Consider the following 19,341-nt stretch of genomic DNA (forward strand, 5'->3'; position numbering starts at 1 on the left):
GTGACGAATTTTCAGGCAAGGGCGGTCCATTTAAAACCCATTCCTTCCTCCCTCGCCCTGCATACTCGTCAGACGCCATGTAACGTCATCAGAAGTGTCCACTTAATTTGAGGATTGAGGGAATAGGGTATGTCTTTTAAAGTGTTTGGAATGCATTAGGTCTGGGATTTCCCGAGACTACGATGAATAAAATAATATTCATACAATTTTTCCTCCCATCCAGTAGGTGGCGTGCTTTACCGTTTCTATTCATAGAAAGCGGTATCCTGTCTGCGACGTCAGCATATTTGACCAACTCTGCAGCTACTTGGGAAGACTTTCAACTGAGAAGTTGGAAAAATCGCAAAAATGGTCAGTATTTTGTCATCATATGTTGACAATCCAAAACATGTTCTGCGTATACTTGTAATATGCATTGTCATGTTGGATAGACGTTTCTTTGGAAATGGATGAGGGTGGATTTGTGCAGCATACTTTGGCCGGTCAGCTGTATGTTAGTTGCAGGCTAGGTTCCAGCGTGGCGATATGGCGCTCAAAGGCCTACCGCAACATTTCCAATTTCATAAAAACATGCTAGTTGTAGATGTCAGCCTAAATGCTGTGTTTAGATGGTACGAGGTAGACGGCAAACCAGATGTCATTGTTTTCAACGAGAACACGATGGTAAATGCCGTCAGCCTCGGTGAACCGGACTAAAATATTTCAACTTTTGCCTTAGCGTTGTTTTCTGCCTGATTTGTACTGTGTACTGAAATCACCATAGTAATGCATACCGTCGTGCTGGCTTACTTTGCCCTCAACCAAAAAAGAAATGGAACAAGAAAAAAAGTTTCTGCCGAGGTACACTTTGAAGATGTTACAAACTGTCCACACTTTTTGCAAGCAAAACTAGTAATGCATAGAAGCCAGACTAGCCCAAAGTAGAATAGTCTATATTTTTACCTAGTGGGCGCGTTGTGTTCTCAGATAAATAATTTACAGATGCATTCACGTTATGAGTGCCATAGGGAGGGAAACATGTATTCGTACAAGCAGTCAATGCACACTTCGTTACTGTCGCAGTTTTAATTACGTTTGTTAAGATGGTTATCCCCGTTTTACATTCCTAATGAATGTATCCCCCCCCCCCCCCCCCCAAAAAAAAAAATCAAATACCCGCGCGAGCTGTACCATGTTAAACCCGGAAGTTTTGGCGGCAGCATGTTAAATACATTATGCGTAGCAATTTGCAGTGATTGCATAGGGGAGAGTGGCGCTAAACTTAACACGGGTCAATTGTAGACCAACTTGGGGTAAAACGCCACCCTACCCCAGTCATTTTGGAGTGACATAAATTATGATGAGACGGATTACATTTTTTGTTGAGCAAGAGTAGTGGCATCCAGGTAAAGTGTTAGGGAGGGAAGGTGACATTAACTGGTTTCTGTGAGAAGCACAGGCGTGTTATCCTCGGTGGCGTTTGGCCTACATTATATTCATTGTGCTTATGCACTTTATTTAGGGCCCAGACTGCAGAAATATGTATTACATGTTAGCTGACACGCCTGACCCATTCGACAGAAGTCTGCAATGGCAGCTGTCTCACCTCTTTCTTTCTACAGGGCTTTGTGAAAGTCGTTAAAAGTAAGGCCTACTTCAAGAGATACCAGGTGAAATTCAGGAGAAGGCGAGGTACATTTTTCTTGATATGTAATGCACATTCACGCACCCTTTATATCATATTTTCGCCAACTTCTGGATGCGATTCAAACTCATAAAAGACACACCACACCCTATTTGTCGTTGGTACAAATTATTAGCAAGGGAAGTTTGCAACGTAAGCCCCTCAGCCCTAGTTTTTAATGGAGTTTGCAAGTGTACAATTATGTACACTTCGGGCCTGAAACGCCCCATAATTCAATTTGCAATGATTGTACATCCGCTAAGAAATGTCCGGGCAAAACGTAAAACCTCAACATGGAGTCAACATACAAGTGAAAACGAAAGTTAGAAATTGGGCTACTCATGCACAAACACGTCTCGTAAAAGTAACAATGTTTTTGTTGGGTTAGCTTTTGGAAATTGTAGAAATAAAACATTTTCCTTCAGAAGTTCCAGCTAGGCAGGCTAATGTTAGTTAGCTAATTAATTTGCTAGCTATCATACAGTAGGCGTATATTAATAATGATATAGTTAATATAAGTAGACATGTAATCATAATTGACCGTAGCGCATATAAAGCACCCATAAGCAAACGGTAGCTCAAAACACAATTGGCGGGGGATGAATTTCTGGGCAAGGGTTGCCATTTATAATTCACTTGCCCTGAGGGGAGAGGGTGTGTCTGTTAAGTGTTTGGAATGCAGCCACTGACTGAAGAGAATAAACCATTTTTTTTTAATGACAAATGCTGGCATACTAACCAGTTGTGTGAATTTGTGATAAATTCACTGCTTCTTGATGATGATTCCAAGATCTCTGAGCAAATTGTAGTTGGTCCTTCATTTGCGACGGCTGATGTTTTTTTGTTCTTTCAAGACGGGGCTGAGAGAAGCGAGATGAATGAACTACTAGAAGTGCTGAAGATAAACAGTCAAGTGATTGGCTAATTCTGGCATACTAGCCAGTTGTGTGTTTGGTGTGATTGTCTTTGACAGAGGGGAAGACTGACTACTTTGCCCGTAAGCGCCTGGTCATACAAGACAAGAACAAGTACAACACTCCCAAGTACAGGATGATCGTGAGGTTCTCCAACAGAGATATCTGCTGTCAGGTGAGTGCATTGTGCAGGCTTTTGTCCCTGCCCAGCTCTAAGAATCTTGATTAAAACATTTTTACCACATCCAGACCCTCACCACTTCTATCTCTGTTTCAGATCGCTTACGCCAAGATTGAGGGTGACCAGATTGTCAATGCCGCCTACTCCCATGAACTGCCAAAGTACGGCATCACAGTGGGACTGACAAACTACGCTGCAGCCTACTGCACAGGCCTACTGCTGGCTCGCAGGGTAAGGGACACACACCCTAATGCATGCTTACACACACATACTGTATGCATACACACGCCTCACGCTCATACACATAGAGGAATGCATAACTACATGCGCATACCATTGTGCAATCCCATACAGATACACATACAATAGGGTGCACCCTCGTGCAAAAATGTGCTCGCATTTTCTCATAGTTAATTTCTCTGTTTTCATGAGGAAGCTGGTTGACGTCGCTGTAATTATACTGGGATGACTTCACCCTGAGTAAAGGTTTGTCAGGGTGTTGATGGCACCTGTGTAGCCATTCATCTGCACTGGCAAATTAATTGTTGATTAAAAAAGTATTAAAACCTGACACCGCATCCTGTACCAGTATCATTACGCTGACAAGGGAAGACAGACCTGTGTGTACAGTTTTCTGAAGCTTATAATTTTCTCTAATATACTTTTTATAACATTTTTCGTGGTAACCTGTGACGCTGGTATGGGGATATTCTTGACCTGCTTTTAGTCGTGTGGCCTCCGTCTATCAGTGAATGCAATTAATTTCACTATAGCAAGCTTTCTAATCATTTGAGGATATACATTTGCAACCGAGATTGCTGCGAAATGTTAGACTGCATTTCTCTAATGAAACACCGTTCTTTCTCTCGCTCCTCAGCTGCTGAACAAGTTTGGCCTGGACCAGGTGTACGAGGGCCAGGTGGAGGTGACGGGAGATGAGTTCAACGTGGAGAGTATAGACGGCCAGCCGGGGGCCTTCACGTGTTTTCTAGACGCCGGGCTCGCCAGGACGTCGACGGGCAACAAAGTGTTCGGAGCACTAAAGGGCGCCGTTGACGGTGGCCTCTCAATTCCTCACAGGTTAGTTGAGTGCAGGTTAAAGCTGAATATGGATCCCCTTTTTTGCCCATCTTGGACTTGAAATGTCCTATATGACCAACACAGAGGGGTAAAGTATTATAGTTCTCTCATAAACCTGTAGTGAAGGCTGAACACCTCACTGCGGATCCTGTCGGGAGATACAAAATGTGTCCACGTCTCTTCTTGCACTGCATCGGAAAATGTTTGCCCAAGACTAGACTATCAATTCTGTAATAAGACATTGCCTTTTTGTCATTTTAAAATGTGATTATGGAAATCTTTGTTTTTAATTTGACTATTCAAAGTCACTGTACACTAAATCGACCAAAGTAATCGGTGTGGTACCTCTCGCTCCTCAGCACGAAACGTTTCCCAGGCTACGACATGGAGAGCAAAGAGTTCAACGCAGAGATGCATCGCAAACACATCATGGGCATGAACGTGTCGGACTACATGAGCTACCTGATGGGGGAGGACGAAGACGCCTACAAGAAACAGTTCTCCCGCTTCATAAAGAACGGAGTCACTCCAGACACGGTAAGGCCGTTTTACACAGCCCACTGAATCAGACATTAGTGACGGAAAGCCTGTACTCCTGATCCTGTAATGGGAGAGTATCAGTTGGTTTGGCAACTCCTATTTAAATTCGCTGCTTCTTGATGATGATTCCAAGATCTCTGAGCAAAATTGTAGTTGGTCCTTCATTTGCGACGGCTGATGTTTTTTTGTTCTTTCAAGACGGGGCTGAGAGAAGCGGCCAGATAATGCTGAGGGGCTGTTTGTTGGTTTTCTGTGACCCTTGTCCTGAACTGTTTACCTTACCTCCGTCTAAACAATGTGTTCTTTCAGGTAGAGCAGATGTACAAGAAAGCACACGCCACCATTAGAGAGAACCCAGTCCACGAAAAGAAACCCAAAAAAGACGTCAAGAAGAAGAGGTGGGTTTGGTACACAGTTGCTGGCTTTACACTTGGGAACATTTGCATATTGTGCGTTGGTGTAGTGCTTCTTTATGATGATACAAAGTATGCTGAGCAAAATGTAGTTGGTCCTTCATTTGCAACAGCTGATGTCCATTGTCCTTTCAAGACGGGGCTGAGAGAAGCGACTGTATATTGTAGATCCACTGGTAGCGTCAACTTTGAGCTATCGGTCTATAATCTCATTCGCTGTGCTGATGGTTAATGGGGGTATTGTTTTCTGTCGCAGGTGGAACCGCGCCAAACTCTCGTTGGCACAGAGAAAGGACCGCGTCGCCCAGAAAAAGGCCAGCTTTCTACGAGCACAGGAAGCAGAGGCGGCGGACGGTTAGACGGACCACTGGCTTAATAAATGTATTGCAAATGACTTTGTTTCACCGTCACTTTGCTCCCTGCGGAAGCACTGTCCTGGCAGTTTGCGAGAATGGCTTCCTGTATACTGCAGTTTCTATATTTGAGGGAAATTCTGGTGTGATTGAATGAGTTGATTTAGCAGGTTCTCCCACACATGCCGTTTTTAACATCCTTTACTAAGCTTTTTTAATCTAGGCATTTTTTTCACACACTGCACAGACAGTCAGGATAATCTACTTTCAACTCGACTGAGACCACAGGGGTGAGTGGTATGTGGTTTTTATTGTGCAAAATCATGCTGGTTCAAACTTCAAGGTAAACATGGAAACATACATCTACATTGCAATTCATCCCTCAAAACCGAAGGCCACAGCTGCATTTAACTCCTTCAGAATCCACATTAGACTGGGTTTCCTTTTTAAAATATGTACAGTGTGACTAAGTTTGAGCTTGAAAGAATGTAGAAACAGCAAGTCAAATGCAGTTCATGTATACTACCTCCTTAAGTGGTAGATAACAAGTCTGGTGTTTTCAGCATGATCTCTAGCTTCTACAGAATATGGCATGTTTGAGAAATGTACATGGTACACAAACTGGCTCTTGTCAGAGGGCTTTGAAGAGCCTTTAATTATTAGTCCAGTTGATGCAGCACTGCTATATGCCAATACAAATCATCAAGTGAGGAAGGGTGGTGAAATGTCCAGCAAAGTGGATGACTCCATGGGGTGCGGCCCAGTATCTTACCTCCTGAAGTATACACTCGTTCCACTACTTCCCATGAATCTAAAAACAATGGATCGGTCAAGGTATGGACTAAATGGTAATACTGGTCATTTCAAATCATGGCAGGAAAGATTATTGGGACAAAGCCATAGACTTCTATACGGTTAGATATATTGGTCACATTGTCTTCATGTAATGTACAAGTACTTAATACTATCACTTCAAAATGCTCCTTCATAAACAGCAAGTATCTCTACAGTTTCCCAGCATCCTGAATTGTAGTAGTCCATTCTTCCAACGACTCATGCCTAGATTAAATCGGATCAAGCGATAGCCGACACCCGGATAGCTAATGTTTGGGCGGTGACTGAGGTGGAGCTGTCAAATCGGTGAGAGGCTGCTTTTGATTGTCATGAAGCCAGTCGCTTTAGAAGTTCAGAACGGGAAATAAAGAAGCTCAAATTGAAAATCATTCATCAGCCTAATCGAGGTGTAGACTACATCTCACATTAGTGTTCGAAGTTGTACAACGTATCTTAAAGGAAAAAATATCTCCAGCACCACACTAACATCAAAATGTGAAAATGGCACATTAAGTAGTAAAAAAAAAGAGGAAGATTTCCATTGACAACCAATTAGTAGGCAATGCCTGCTCATAATTGGTTAAAATCACACGATGCACACCGATGATGTCACTGGGAACACTCATCTTCCTCTGTTTACTACAAAACAAAGTAGTGAAAAAATAGCTTTTCTAAAGGGAGTTCCAGTAATTTCCTTTCACATAGGTATAATGCCAGGAGCAACTTGTGGATTTGACAGCTCTAATGCGGTTACACCGCCAAAACAACTGCTATGCTGCATGAAACGGGTGGTAGATAAAACAATATAGTACGCCTTGAATGAACAATCCACCAGAGTGGTTGATTTTTTTCGAAATCATTTCCCCAAAGGCTCCTCTTCCCAAGCCACTGTGTCAGTAGCAGACTTGTCAATTACGTCTCAATTCTTTGAGCATCATGAGTCTTTAGTATGGGAGATCTGTCTCCACAGCAGAGCTTTGAGGTTGTTCAGGATGAGCGAGTGTTCCATGTCCATCTGGCCCGCTGAGCCCCTGAGGGCCATGCAGGCATACAGCTGCCTCTCTAGCTCCTCCCTCAGCGCCGTTGGCGCTCCCCTCAGGAGGTAGTCCCTCAGCGCCCTGCACGCCTTGGCCAGGTTGGGCTGGGTCACCTCCTCTCTGCATCGTTTCTGAGCCACGTCGCATGATGTCCGGCAGTCCGCCCCCAACAAGCAGTCGTCGTCCTTCTCGCAGTGCAGCGCGCGCATGGTTCGCCTGAACGCGTCCTCAGAGACGATGGCCCTCGGGTCGGTGAGGCGGAGGTCGTGGCGGTCCGTGTAGCCGAAGTGGCCGGCGCTCAGGTCGCACATGAGGAAGCTGCCGTAGTTGCCGTGGAAGATGTCCTCCACCAGCTCCAGGAGGCCCATGGAGATCTTGGCTTTGCGGGGCCACGAGGGGGTGAACCACTGGTCCATGCTGCGTCGGGCCCCACTGGGGACCCAGGCCTCCAGGGGCCAGGGGAGGCTGACACCGTAAAGGGGGCCATAGGGTACCCTCTCGGTCACGTACAGGTCTCCACAGAAGCCCATCAGACGAGGGGTGTGGCCCCGTTCCTGGAGGAGCAGGCCCAGCAGCACCTCGTCCAACTGGAGAAGAGCCCAGGCCGAACGGGCCTCTGGGAGCGAGACGTGGCCGTCCTTGTTGCCGTCGGCGACGCTGAGTATTTGGGTCACCAGGCTGGCCAGATTAGCTTGCTCGCCCAGTTTTGACTGGAGATGGGAGTAAGTGGAGAGAGGGGGAGGAAGTGGAGAGAAAGGGGGAGGAAAGACAAGAGAGGTTTAGCTGGTATCCTCTATAAACTGCAGATTTCAGTAAAAATGTTGATGCAATAAATAACCAAAGCCTCAATGGACTTCGATGGAGACAAAAACCCATGTCAAAGCGGTATGCTGATTATTTGCGACAGCATCTGCTGAAGTCAAACGCGGCAATAGTTCCAAGACCTTGAGGTGATTGAAGACCATCTCGCGGAACTTCTCCACAGACGTTCCGCGGGTGGGTTTGTCGAAGACTGCAGCCTCTCTCCGGGGCTCAGGCTCCTCTCCCAGCTCATAGTGCAGCACCTCCCCCACCTGGCAGCGGATCACCCCGTCCACGTCACCCCAGCCACCTGTGTACACCTGAGAGCCCCAGGCGAGGGGGACAACCAGAGAGTGGCATTACATTATTTATACACCTACAGTCGATAAGAAGAACCGATGGTACTGGATTATTATTTTGAACTGACGGTGCATGGAAATACTGTAGTGAACTTCTACTGAAGACACCACACCCTTCAATAAAACCATTGGCCACATACAGGAACTTGGTGAAGTGCCTTCTTGAGTCAACATTAGGGCTGTAGGTCCGGGTCCTAGGAGGATGCACTGATCTAAGGTTGGTTTTACTGATCCTGGACCTGTACTTGGTACAGACCAAGACAACTTGTACAGTACAGTAACCCCTGCAGCTCAGAGGTTGGGTGCACAGTCTGTTACCACACCTGGTTGTTGGGGCTGGTAGAGAGGCACCTGCCCAGGTAGAGGGTGTCTTTGTCACAAAGGCTGCTGCAGGCCGAGCCGTCAATGATGCCTCTCCTGTATTTGTCACACTGGGGGAGCAGTGGACATGGGTTGGTGTTAGTCTCTCTCTCTCCATTGCTTTACTCTACAACAGTACACCATTTTTTTACAAAGTGAAATCTAGAGAGGGCGGACCACTTGTGAAGATGGGTGAGATGCTATGGGTGATGCTCTATAGCAGTGCTACTACCACCACTACCACTTTAGTGCTGCCGGCCCCCCCCCCCACACAGTGTTGTCATACCAATCTGGCCCCACTGCCTGTTCAAAGCACTCCTCCCGTCTTTCCTGTACCCCCTACCGACTATCAATAAATACAGCAAAATATGTAAGAGAAGACAACAAAAAAACGAAGTGGATCATGGATATGACCGATGTGTCTGTACTCACTATGGCGTTCTTGCACTCATGTCCTCGGCACAGCTCGGTGTAGTTGGAGTACTGGACGTAGATCACCCAGCCTCCGACAAACACTGTCAGCCAGGTGAGGAACAGGTATTTGACCCGCACAAAGGAGATGCGAGCCTACAGGGGTCAAACAGAGCAAACCAGGTTAGTTGGTTACTTTATTCTTCACCTTCCCTTTAAAAATGCATAAGCATGCACCAATGCATCAATGAGTAGAGCATTAAGTGCACAATGTTTAACCACCATGTTCAATCTACCACATCGTGTTGTAAAATAGTGTGCCGAGTCCCCTACCCAGTAAACATCATTCCATCTAATTCTAAAGTGCAGTTGTCAGTAAGCGTTCGATTTTCAATGTATCTGAAACAGCGGCTTTTTCATCAATGGCGTGAGGTATTCTGTTAGGATTCTGGACTTTTAACGGGACACATTCACATGCATCTACAAACAAATGGAGTGAGAGAGAGAACAAACCCCTATTTTGCCATGACAGTGAAAAATTAGGCCAGCCTGGTCAATGGCGGTATAATAATTAGCGCTTCCTAATCAACACTGTCATGTGACCAACAGACAACCAGCGGTACTGTAGTTTCCACGGTGACAGTGGGGTCACATAATCAAGCTATTGATCTCACACACCACAGTGGCCCAACAATGGCCCGTTGAGACTAAACAACAAGAGTTATGGGGTTAAGTGTTGGTTTGGTCTTAATGTAACAAGACTCTTGACATGGTTCTAAATCAATTGAGTTACGACCTAGGCTATAGGCTGTCACAGGCCTCATATCACATGACAAGATAACGAACGGCCTGTGTGTAGTCGGCAGATGCTTACGTTCCAATGTCCATACTAGCATACTACCTAGAATGCATGCCTAATCAAGGATTGATGCCAGGGATCAGAGATTGACTGCCCCACTGCCCTGCCAATAAACTGTATCATACTATGTGTGGATATTAAAACAGAATCAGAGTATGTCTGAAAGGTAAACTGTGACCAATAAGATACTTGTGAGGGGAAAGGGACAAATCACCTTTGATTTTCTCTGACTAAGTATTTCTAATCAGGACTCTATGATCAAGCCTGGAGCGGTGTTGTTTTGGGATGAGAAGAATAAGCTTGAACCATGAGGGAGTTATGGCTTAAAGGGGTTAGAGAGAGAGAGGGGCCTCCAGGGGTAGGACCAAGTCACTGTTGGTCGAGTCACAAGCCAGGCCTCATTCTACAGTGAGCAGGAAAGTATTTTTCTAACAACAACATCTCTTCAGGAGGATGTAATGTTAGAGAACATTCAGATTGAAATGTTGTGTAAAACAGATAGGATTGTCTGTCAGAAAGAACAAAAAAAATCGTATGAAGCGATTGAATCATATCTGCTCTACTTGTTCTATTTCTATCTGCAAATGTAATCATGTCTGCTCTACTTGTTCTAGTTCTATCTGCAATGTTCAGAACATTTCACATCACTGAATACATCCCAGGCTGCTTTTCAGATGGTAGAACAACTATTGAATACAGCAAAACATGGGAACAGAATACAGTTAGAGATGGGGGGGGATAATCGAAACAGTTACATATTGGGATATTATTTAACAATATATCATATCGTTTTGACAATATTGGAATATTCTTTTTGCACTAGTTGCCTGTATGTTTGCACCAAATTTTCCAGGTATTTTCCCTTCTTAGCTAGTTCTCCATTTTCTTTTTAAAAAAGGGAGCCAATTTGTTTTCATGACTTTTATTTCCATGACTAATCAAAACTTGTTTTCTCAGGCTCTCTCGTCCCTTTGTAGTAGACATATGGTGAGCAATATGTGTGGAACATTGAATCGCAATAAAATCACAGTACTGAATTGCAACACATATAGAATCGTGAGAATTGCAATACATATCCTATCGGCACCTAAGTATGGTTATAATATCGTATCATGAGGTCCCTGGCAATTCCAAGCCCTAAATACAATCATGTGCTATTGAATGCCCTCAACATACTGCAACAGAAAGTCCTCTAAAATGTATTCTGTGGTTTGAATAAGTTACATATTATATAAGTCTATTACATATTTACCAAAACATTGGGCTCCCAAGTGGCGCAGCAGTCTAAGGCACTGCATCTCACTACAGACACCCTGGTTCGATTCCAGGCTGTATCACAACCGACCGTGATTGGGAGTCCCATAGGGTAGCGCACAATTGGCCCAGCGTTGTCCGGGTTTGGTAGGTAGTCATTGTAAATAAGAATTTGTTCCTAACTGACTTGCCTAGTTAAATAGGAGGTTAAATTAAAACAAATGATAATAATAAGCAAAGCAAGCATGTCAGACATTGAGAGCAATGTCGACATTACCATAGTGATGGATTGGGAACCATAGTAATAGGCTGTGCATCACTGGCCAGAGTGAACAAGCAACTCTGTCACATCCAAGCTAAATATTATTTTTACATTCTATCCAACCCAAAACAGACAGACACACACTAACAGCGCGTGTTCTGTACATCAGTGCATATGGTCCGTCTCGCCCTCTTCCCACTAAGCCTCTTATGGTATAGGGCTAGGTTCCCCATACATACATATATTTTTAAAAATTCATTGTTGGGCATAAAAAACTAAAAACACCAGGAAATCAGCTCCAAGTGATTTTAATTGAGGAAATCTGTACAAGTATTCCAACGCATAATAGAGAGACATGTGATAGTATACAATTGTAAGCAAGGTTTGAAATTACTACGTTTTAGACAGATATTATATCCGTTTGGGCTTCTACGTTCCGGCTCCCCGACCATCCGCTTAAGAAAAAGGCTGAATCTACACTAAACAAAAATATAAACTGAAATAAAAGATACCATAAATGTTCCATACGCACAAAAAGCTAATTTCTCTCAAAATGTTCCACAAATTTGTTTACATCCCTGTTAGTGAGAATTTCTCCTTTGCCAAGATAATATATCCACCTGACAGGTGTGGCATATCAAGAAGCTGATTAACAGCATGATCGTTACACAGGTGAACCTTGTGCTGGGGAAAATAAAAGGTCACTCTAAAATGTGCAGTTTTGTCACAACACAATACCACAGATGTCTCATGTTTTAAGGGTGTGTGCAATTGGCATGCTGACTGTAGGAATGTCCACCAGAGCTGTTGCCACAGAATTTAATGTTAATTTCTCTGCCACGTTGTTTTAGAGATTTTGGCAGTATGTCAAACTGGCCTCACAACCGCAGACCACGTGTATGGCGTTGTGAGGGTGAGCGGTTTGCTGACGTCAATGTTGTTGTTGTTAACGGAGTGCCCCAAGGTGGCGGTGGGGTTATGGTATGGGCAGACATAAGCTACGGACAACGAACACAATTTAATTTTATCGATGGCAATTTCAATGCACAGAGATACCGTGACGAGATCCTGAGGCCCATTACCATGCCATTCATCCAACGCCATCACCTCATGTTTTAGCATGATAATGCCCCATGTCGCAAGGATCTTTACACAATTCCTGGAAGCTGAAAATGTTCCAGTTCTTCCATGGCCTGCATACTCACCAGACATGTCACCCATTGAGGATGTTTGGGATGCTATGGATCGACTTGTACGACAGCGCGTTCCTGTTCCCTCCAATATCCAGAAACTTCGCACAGCCATTCAAGAGTGAGACAACATTCCCCAGGCCACAATCAACAGCCAAATCAACTCTATGCGAAGGAGATGTGTCGCGCTGCATGAGGCAAATGGTGGTCACACCAGATACTGACTAGTTTTCTGATTCACCCCCCTACTTATTTTTTAAGGCATCTGTGACCAACAGATGCATTACTTTATTCCCAGTCATGTGAAATCGATAGATTAGGGCATAATGAATTTATTTCAATTGACTGATTTCCTTCTATGAACTGTAACTCAGCAAAGTATTTTAAACTGTTGCATGTTGAGTTTATATTTTTGTTCAGTTTTGTTGATGATCCCTGGTATAGGGGAATTTCAGGCCCCCCAGTGCCCAATACTCTTGGTTCAGCCTTATTATCCAGCACAGCAGATCATTCCTGCTGTGGCACTGGATAAACAAACTGTTGCAGCTGCAGAATTACATATGCCACTGGTGGCCTCAGGCAAGGACAAAGGTGGTAGCCCAAATGAATTTGAGTACATTCAATAAGAGTGTATTAAGCTATATGCAATAAAGTGTAGCCTAGTGCCCTAGTCCCATAACATAATAATAGGCCTAATTTATTTCTGCCAGTTCTTAGGGGTAGGCAGACTATTTTTCCAAACCAAATTGACGCACCTCATGGTAGCATCAACCATTTCAGCATGCAAGAATACTACCTCCATGAACTGCTGTGTAGGCTACTATTAAATGAACATTTTAGCCCCATCAGAATTTTAAGAGTTTGCACGACAAAATGCATACACTAGCTACAACAATCAATGACAGTACCCACACGGTGTCAATCTTATTGACCGCAAGCTCTGTCAATATAAAATGTGTAAAACGCTTTAGAATAGCACTGTTACCTGGAAAAAGAATGATTTCTTTATCCAGGCCCGTGGAAACAGACCTCTCGCCATCACAAAAATAGATCATCTCAATACGTGGAACTGCGAAAGAGAATCCAAATAAATGGAGTGAAGCTGGAGTTCATGAAGAGACTGTCCGTGTTAGTAGACTACACAATTTTCAGTTTCCAATGCGTTCGAAACACATTCTAGATTTCACAAAAAATATTCTAACATCGAAATTCTTAGTTCTCCATTTGTGTAGATAACCTACAGCCAAAGACCGGCTCTTTACGCAGTTCACGGGTCGGGCAGCGCTGCTGTCTTGCTCGTGCAGCTGACTAGTATTCTGCCAGCAGCACAACGGATGACGTCACGCTCATAATGTAATGAGAAAACCTTCAAAATAAAACTACACATTTCAAAATATTGCAAAATGGATAACTCATTCAAAAGACATTGCATTTTAATCAATGGCCAGCAAGGAAAGGCAATTAGTAATTTAGGGAAACAAATTAAAAATATGGTTTTAAAAAACATTTTTAACCAACAATGAAAAAACACTATCGTTGATGCTGGTATGTTGAGAATATTGGGCTGCAGAGAACTTTTCTACCGTTCTCAGAAAAAAGTGGGGTGAACAATACTCAGTAGGGTCTCTACTAACCAAATATGTGTAGTTTTGGAGGGGGGACTGTGCCATACATATCCTGTAATAAACTGTACATGGGATACATATTGGCTTGTAGAGAGAACTTTTCTAAGTTTTGCAGACTCAACTGAGTAATCCAATAACATGCATTTGTGTATTTCTTTAAATGTAGTCTACACAATAGCTTTCAACATACGAGTATGTGTGTGTAAAGTTTCAAAATAAATGGTGTGAATAAAACAATATAAAAAAGAAAATGTTATTATTCACAGGTCTTCCTCTGACACCGCCTGGTATTGAGGTCCTGGATGGCAGGGAGCTCGGCCCCAGTGATGCACTGGGCTGTACGCACTATCCTCTGTAGCGCAGCTAGCTCCTTGTGGTCAGATGCCAAGCAGTTGCCATAACAAGCGGTGATGAAGCCAGTCAAAGATGCTCTCAATGCTGCAGCTGTAGAACTTCCTGAGGATCTGAGGGCCCATGCCAAATCTCTTCAGCCTCCTGAGGGGGAGAAGATGTGTTGTTGTGCTCTCTTCATGACTGTGTTGGTGTGTGTGGTCCATCATCGTCGTCTGTAATCAGGCCTACCACTGTCATGTCGTCGGCAAACGTAATAAAGGTTTTGGAGTTGTGCGCGGCCACTCAGTTGTGGGTCAACAGGCACTACAGGAGGGGACTAAGCATGCATCTGTGTTGAGGGTCAGCGTGGCGGATGTGTTGTTGCCTACCCTGGCTACCTGGGGGCGGCCCGTCAGGAAGACATTTCACTGTACTTGTGCATGAGACATTAAAACTTGAAACAGTTTCAGAGGGAGGTGTTCAGTCCCAGGGTCCTTAGATTAGTGATGAGCTTGGAGGGCACTATGATGTTGAACGGTGAGCGGTAGTCAGTGAATGGCATTCTCACATAGGTGTTCCTCAGTGTATATTGTCCATGTCCTTGTTCAGCCACGACTCCGTGAAACATAGGATATCACAGATCTTCAGGTCTAGTTGATAGGATAGTCTCGATTGGAGCTTTCTAGTTTGTTCTGCAGTGATTTTACTTTCACCAATAGAACGTAGGTTAGTGATCGTTGTTCTGATGTCCACAAGCTCCTTTCGGTCATAGGAAAAGATGACGGAAACATTTTTACAAACACAGTTTTACTGCACTAGAGTGGAGAAGAAAAAAAATCGATATTCACAAAGTTTAGCAGGGGGACTCTTATTTTGAGAAAAAAATAATCCGCGATCGTGCTGCCAGCATAATATCCTGCTGCAAAGAGAAAGGATTTTACCACTAGCAGCCAGCCACATATTGTATCTCACAAGGACTGCAGAAAATAAAGACAGAGGGATGATTTTTTTTGCCGACGCAAAAGCTTTGATCCCCTCTGTGCAAAGCAATGCATAGCTATTATTTCCTGTATGAAATCTATCATATTAAATCAGTATAATTACTAGGAAATAATCATACATTAATAAATTATAACAATTTTTCTCTGTCACTAATTCAGAATTTCATGAATGCTGGAATTTGCCATAAAATGTAAATGTTTGAAAAGGGATAGCCTATAGCAGCTCGCAGTTATAAAAAGCAACAATGTCGCAGCTATTAATTTGAACAAATATGGAATTTACAATATATGAATGTTACTACTTTGTTACATTGTAACGCCGCGGTGAAAATGGTCCAGTTTTTGGTTCTCAAGCGCCGACAAGTGGACGGTTGATGCATCCATATCTTTGATGGGAAGTAATATTATTTTTTAATTCCCATCAAAGATATGGATGAATCAACCGTATTATTAATAATAATAATGATAGGCTAGTCTACTACAGCTCTAAATTTCCCATAACCCCCCCCCCCCCCCCCCCCCCCCAAATTCCAGAAAAGTAGGTTGCATGTGCACTATGCACATTAGAATGAAGTTGTGGGCTCACGACCTGGATATGCAGTCAAGGTGAGACTATAAAATGAATGTAGATCATAAACATTGGATTGGTCCTCCGACTCTAGTCTAAATCATAAAAAAAGGTTCAAGTGGGTCGTGGAGGAAAAAGAGTCCTGCCTACATTTTCAAATGTATGAAAAAAAAAGTGGTTAGTGGCTGGTGGAGCGAACGACTCCCACAATGCACTCCCAGATCAGCGGGAAACCAAAATGGCGAATGTATTAGGGGAAAATGACCCGTTTGTTATTTTCTAAAAAACCTTGGTAGTGTGTCATATTAAGAGAGGTGCATTTCAAAGAGATTTACCGCTACTCGGACACGAGGCCAAACACCGATTACGACCAAGTATTTCAATATATGTGGCATTTTGACCCTCCGAACTGACCGAATGAGGTACCTTATCAACATTACGATGTTTTTATATTGGGGGTGTGGGTGCGCTCCAGAATCATTCCGTCTGTGATAGCTCGAGACCTGTCTGTCACTTGTTTTTAGCCTAGACAACCAATAAGACTAATTGCATGCATGCTGCATCAAACTTACTCGTTGAACTGAGAACGTATGTGCAGGTAAATGTATTCATTCATTATTTCATCCTGGATGCAATGTCCTGACAGCTAGCCCACGAACAAAAGGAAACGGTGACGGTGCACAGAGGGATAGGGTTCGATTCGAACACCCCATTTTAAAACCAATTAATGCTTTTTATTGAAGGACATCATGCACCAAGACTCAGTACATTTTTCTCACAACTTGTTAGTCTGATTAATCAGGCTGTTATACACAATTAATTGGTATATACAGCCTGAAACTAATACCTGAAAAATCGTGTAAATGTTCTTTACAAGCCAGAATATTGAATACAATTACATTTTAAAGTTACTAGACCGGTTGTCTGTGCGGTTTCCTCTTCAACAATACATTCTATATTCTGAATCAGGGGAGGATGCAGAACAATTGACACTTGTTTTGTGTGATTTAAAATGTAAATCTTGTCATTCTTGGTTCAATATCTATTGACGAGAGAACCGAATATCCAGTATAAAACGAGTTTTACCTCGGGGTACCAAACTGAACCACATACCTACCGACTGGCTAGCTAAAAAGTAGGGCAAACAATACTTTCCAGTGGATATTTGTCTCAAATTTCGAGCAGCTGAATGACAAACTGCACAGACAACCGGTAGAGTAAGTTTAAAGGTGCAATATGCAGGAATCGCTTCGCCATTTCCTGGTTGTTAAAATTCTAATAGTTCGCCTAATTTCAGTATGTGACAAAAGAAAAACAATGTATAGAAAACCATTGTACCATCTAAACCCCTCTGTGAAAAAAATTATATTTTCAATAACCCAAAATATTGTATTTTCAGCTTGTTTTAAGTTGATGTACACAAACTAAAGTAAAAGACTAAAACTAAACGTAAGAACGAAATGCATAGCAGTAGAACATATTGTAACGACCTTGGTTTTATTAGCGCGGATATCGACTCTGCCGCATGAGCATGCTTTTGGGGCACAGTCGATAGCGCGCTGGACTTCGGGCTGAAGGTCGAGGGTTCGAGACCTGCTCCCTGCCTGTTTCATTACAATATCCACCGCTTCTTAGACTTGCATTCAATGAGAATGACAGATATATAACTCATATTTCTATGTGCATTTGGTTGGGTTTCCCAAAAAGTTACATATTGCAGCTTTTAAATGTAATTTATTCAACCATCTAGCTTATAAGGAACATTTACATGATTTTGCAGGTATTACTTTCAGGCTGTAAATAGCGATCAATTGTGTATTACAGCCTTATTACAGTTAATATTAACTTATTAACTAACAGTTAGTATGATGAGTTACTTGGCAGCTGAGTTGACAGCCTGTCAAATTCTATGCAGCTATTCTATTCTGCAACAGTTTCTCAAAAATATGTGATTTAGGCTTTCCAGTGTTTCTGTTGAAATAATCCTCCTTTATTCTGTGTCTCCCTTGAATATTTTGGCAATGTCAGAGATGCTCTCATGGTGAGACTCCACTCGCCTGTAGCTTTAATACAATGACAATGCTTGACAGTGACACCTATTTTTTTTGTAGGAATTAGGCTAATTCACCTCTCTCTTCCAATATGACAGAGACTCAACAGCATTAGAGCATTTGCCGGTCCACCAGCGGAAAGCAAATTCCCATCGGCAGCACAAGACGCCAGTGTCCCTGACCAGCGTCGAACCTGCCGAGGATGGACATGGAGGGAACATGGACACCAACCTCGGCGACAAGTTTAAAGAGGGACAAGAGGTCCTAGCCCGATGGTCAGATGGCCTGTTTTATTTGGGGATTATCACTAAGGTAAGCATCTGTTGCTAATAGGTGGAACGTTTCTATTTGATGTTATTGTTCACATGTTCTATAAAATGCAATTTCAGCCGTATCTTATGTCATTTTGCAGTAAAGGATCATATACTAAAAAATTATCCCTCCCTCAGATAAATAAGGGGAAGCAGCGCTGTTTTGTTGTCTTTGAAGATCGTTCGAAGTCCTGGGTTCTGTGGAAGGACATTCAGACAGGCAAGTAGTTCTCCTGCCCAAGACATGGTGCCATGTCAAGTTCCAGTCATATTTTCGATAGTCAATGGGATGAACAGTTTTATGCTTGCTTGATATGTTGACCGTGCAACTTGATGCATATTTGCCATCTGTGTAATATGCTTTTATTACACTCGAAATAATAATACAAAAGTTATCTGCTAAGAAAAATACATGCCTTTCTATTTTCTCCACAGATATTACCAATACACGATGGGCAGAATCCTTCGAATTTAGCTTTTAGAACGTGTATTTATTTTCCAGGCTGTACAGTTTTCAGTTAAACATGTGTTCATTAATGCCGTTTGGCTTGCCCTCATTCATTCTATCTCCAGTTGGGTTGATATCCTTGGTTGAGTTTTCTTCCTCCTATCTCCTCCGTTCAGCCCGGGTTTATCTTTTGTAACTTGTCCCTGACAGTCAACAAACCACAAAGATTCTGGGCTCACGCCAAACGTAAGTTCCCCACGGAGCCGCCAGACAAGCATAGGGAAGGTACTCCTAAGCTTGTATTACTACTGTGTTCATTCAGTTCATTGTTCAGTTCACATGTTAATTGATTACACTTCAGTGAGGGGCCTAGACATTTAACGGGCATGCCTATTTCAGTTAGATGACACATGACTAATGTTTGACATACTGGAATTGGGCAATCTTTTTTGGTCAAAGTGGCAGGAAATGGGATCTCGTGACTGTGTTATGT

At 43.1% G+C, this 19,341-nt stretch overlaps 2 protein-coding genes, 1 long non-coding RNA gene and 1 other non-coding gene across 6 annotated transcripts; 3 read left to right on the forward strand and 1 right to left on the reverse strand.

Moving 5' to 3' along the window:
- Positions 1–265: 265 nt before the first annotated feature.
- LOC120055781 (60S ribosomal protein L5-like) lies at positions 266–6,164 on the forward strand. 3 transcript variants are annotated; one of them, XM_039003735.1, is made up of 8 exons: positions 266–351; positions 1,602–1,671; positions 2,637–2,752; positions 2,855–2,989; positions 3,636–3,838; positions 4,198–4,375; positions 4,688–4,776; positions 5,048–6,164. In XM_039003735.1, exons 1-8 carry the CDS (start codon positions 349–351, stop codon positions 5,148–5,150), a joined length of 897 nt encoding a protein of 298 aa, XP_038859663.1. In that variant the 5' UTR covers positions 266–348; the 3' UTR covers positions 5,151–6,164. The 3 variants fall into 3 exon arrangements, with proteins under 3 accessions (XP_038859663.1, XP_038859665.1, XP_038859664.1); XM_039003737.1 differs by lacking the exon at positions 1,602–1,671 and having other exon boundaries at positions 313–351; positions 2,603–2,752; XM_039003736.1 differs by lacking the exon at positions 266–351 and having other exon boundaries at positions 1,607–1,671; positions 2,603–2,752.
- LOC120056332 lies at positions 3,881–4,004 on the forward strand. The gene has a single exon (XR_005477780.1). It is a non-coding gene; the product is annotated as a small nucleolar RNA SNORA26 (small nucleolar RNA).
- Positions 5,934–14,727, reverse strand: LOC120056270 (divergent protein kinase domain 1A-like). Its single transcript, XM_039004518.1, has 5 exons — positions 14,719–14,727; positions 8,968–9,102; positions 8,499–8,606; positions 7,960–8,136; positions 5,934–7,761 (listed from the first exon to the last, which is right to left on the reverse strand). Exons 1-5 carry the CDS (start codon positions 14,725–14,727, stop codon positions 6,913–6,915), a joined length of 1,278 nt encoding a protein of 425 aa, XP_038860446.1. The 3' UTR covers positions 5,934–6,912.
- A 1,551-nt stretch (positions 14,728–16,278) lies between these two features.
- Positions 16,279–18,621, forward strand: LOC120055783. Its single transcript, XR_005477725.1, has 3 exons — positions 16,279–16,460; positions 18,188–18,401; positions 18,539–18,621. It is a non-coding gene; the product is annotated as an uncharacterized LOC120055783 (long non-coding RNA).
- The last annotated feature ends 720 nt before the right edge of the window (positions 18,622–19,341 follow it).

This window comes from Salvelinus namaycush, chromosome 11 (assembly GCF_016432855.1).
Source record: "Salvelinus namaycush isolate Seneca chromosome 11, SaNama_1.0, whole genome shotgun sequence".
Classification (NCBI taxonomy): domain Eukaryota; kingdom Metazoa; phylum Chordata; class Actinopteri; order Salmoniformes; family Salmonidae; genus Salvelinus; species Salvelinus namaycush.

Excerpts from the sequence above, each read along its gene's own strand:
- LOC120055781 (XM_039003735.1), top strand. Across the intron at positions 1,672-2,636 it reads GAAATTCAGGAGAAGGCGAG|AGGGGAAGACTGACTACTTT; the intron begins GTACATTTTTCT and ends TGTCTTTGACAG. Across the intron at positions 4,376-4,687 it reads ACGGAGTCACTCCAGACACG|GTAGAGCAGATGTACAAGAA; the intron begins GTAAGGCCGTTT and ends GTGTTCTTTCAG.
- LOC120056270 (XM_039004518.1), bottom strand. Across the intron at positions 8,607-8,967 it reads ATGAGTGCAAGAACGCCATA|TGTGACAAATACAGGAGAGG; the intron begins GTGAGTACAGAC and ends CTGCTCCCCCAG. Across the intron at positions 8,137-8,498 it reads CTACCAGCCCCAACAACCAG|GTGTACACAGGTGGCTGGGG; the intron begins GTGTGGTAACAG and ends TGGGGCTCTCAG.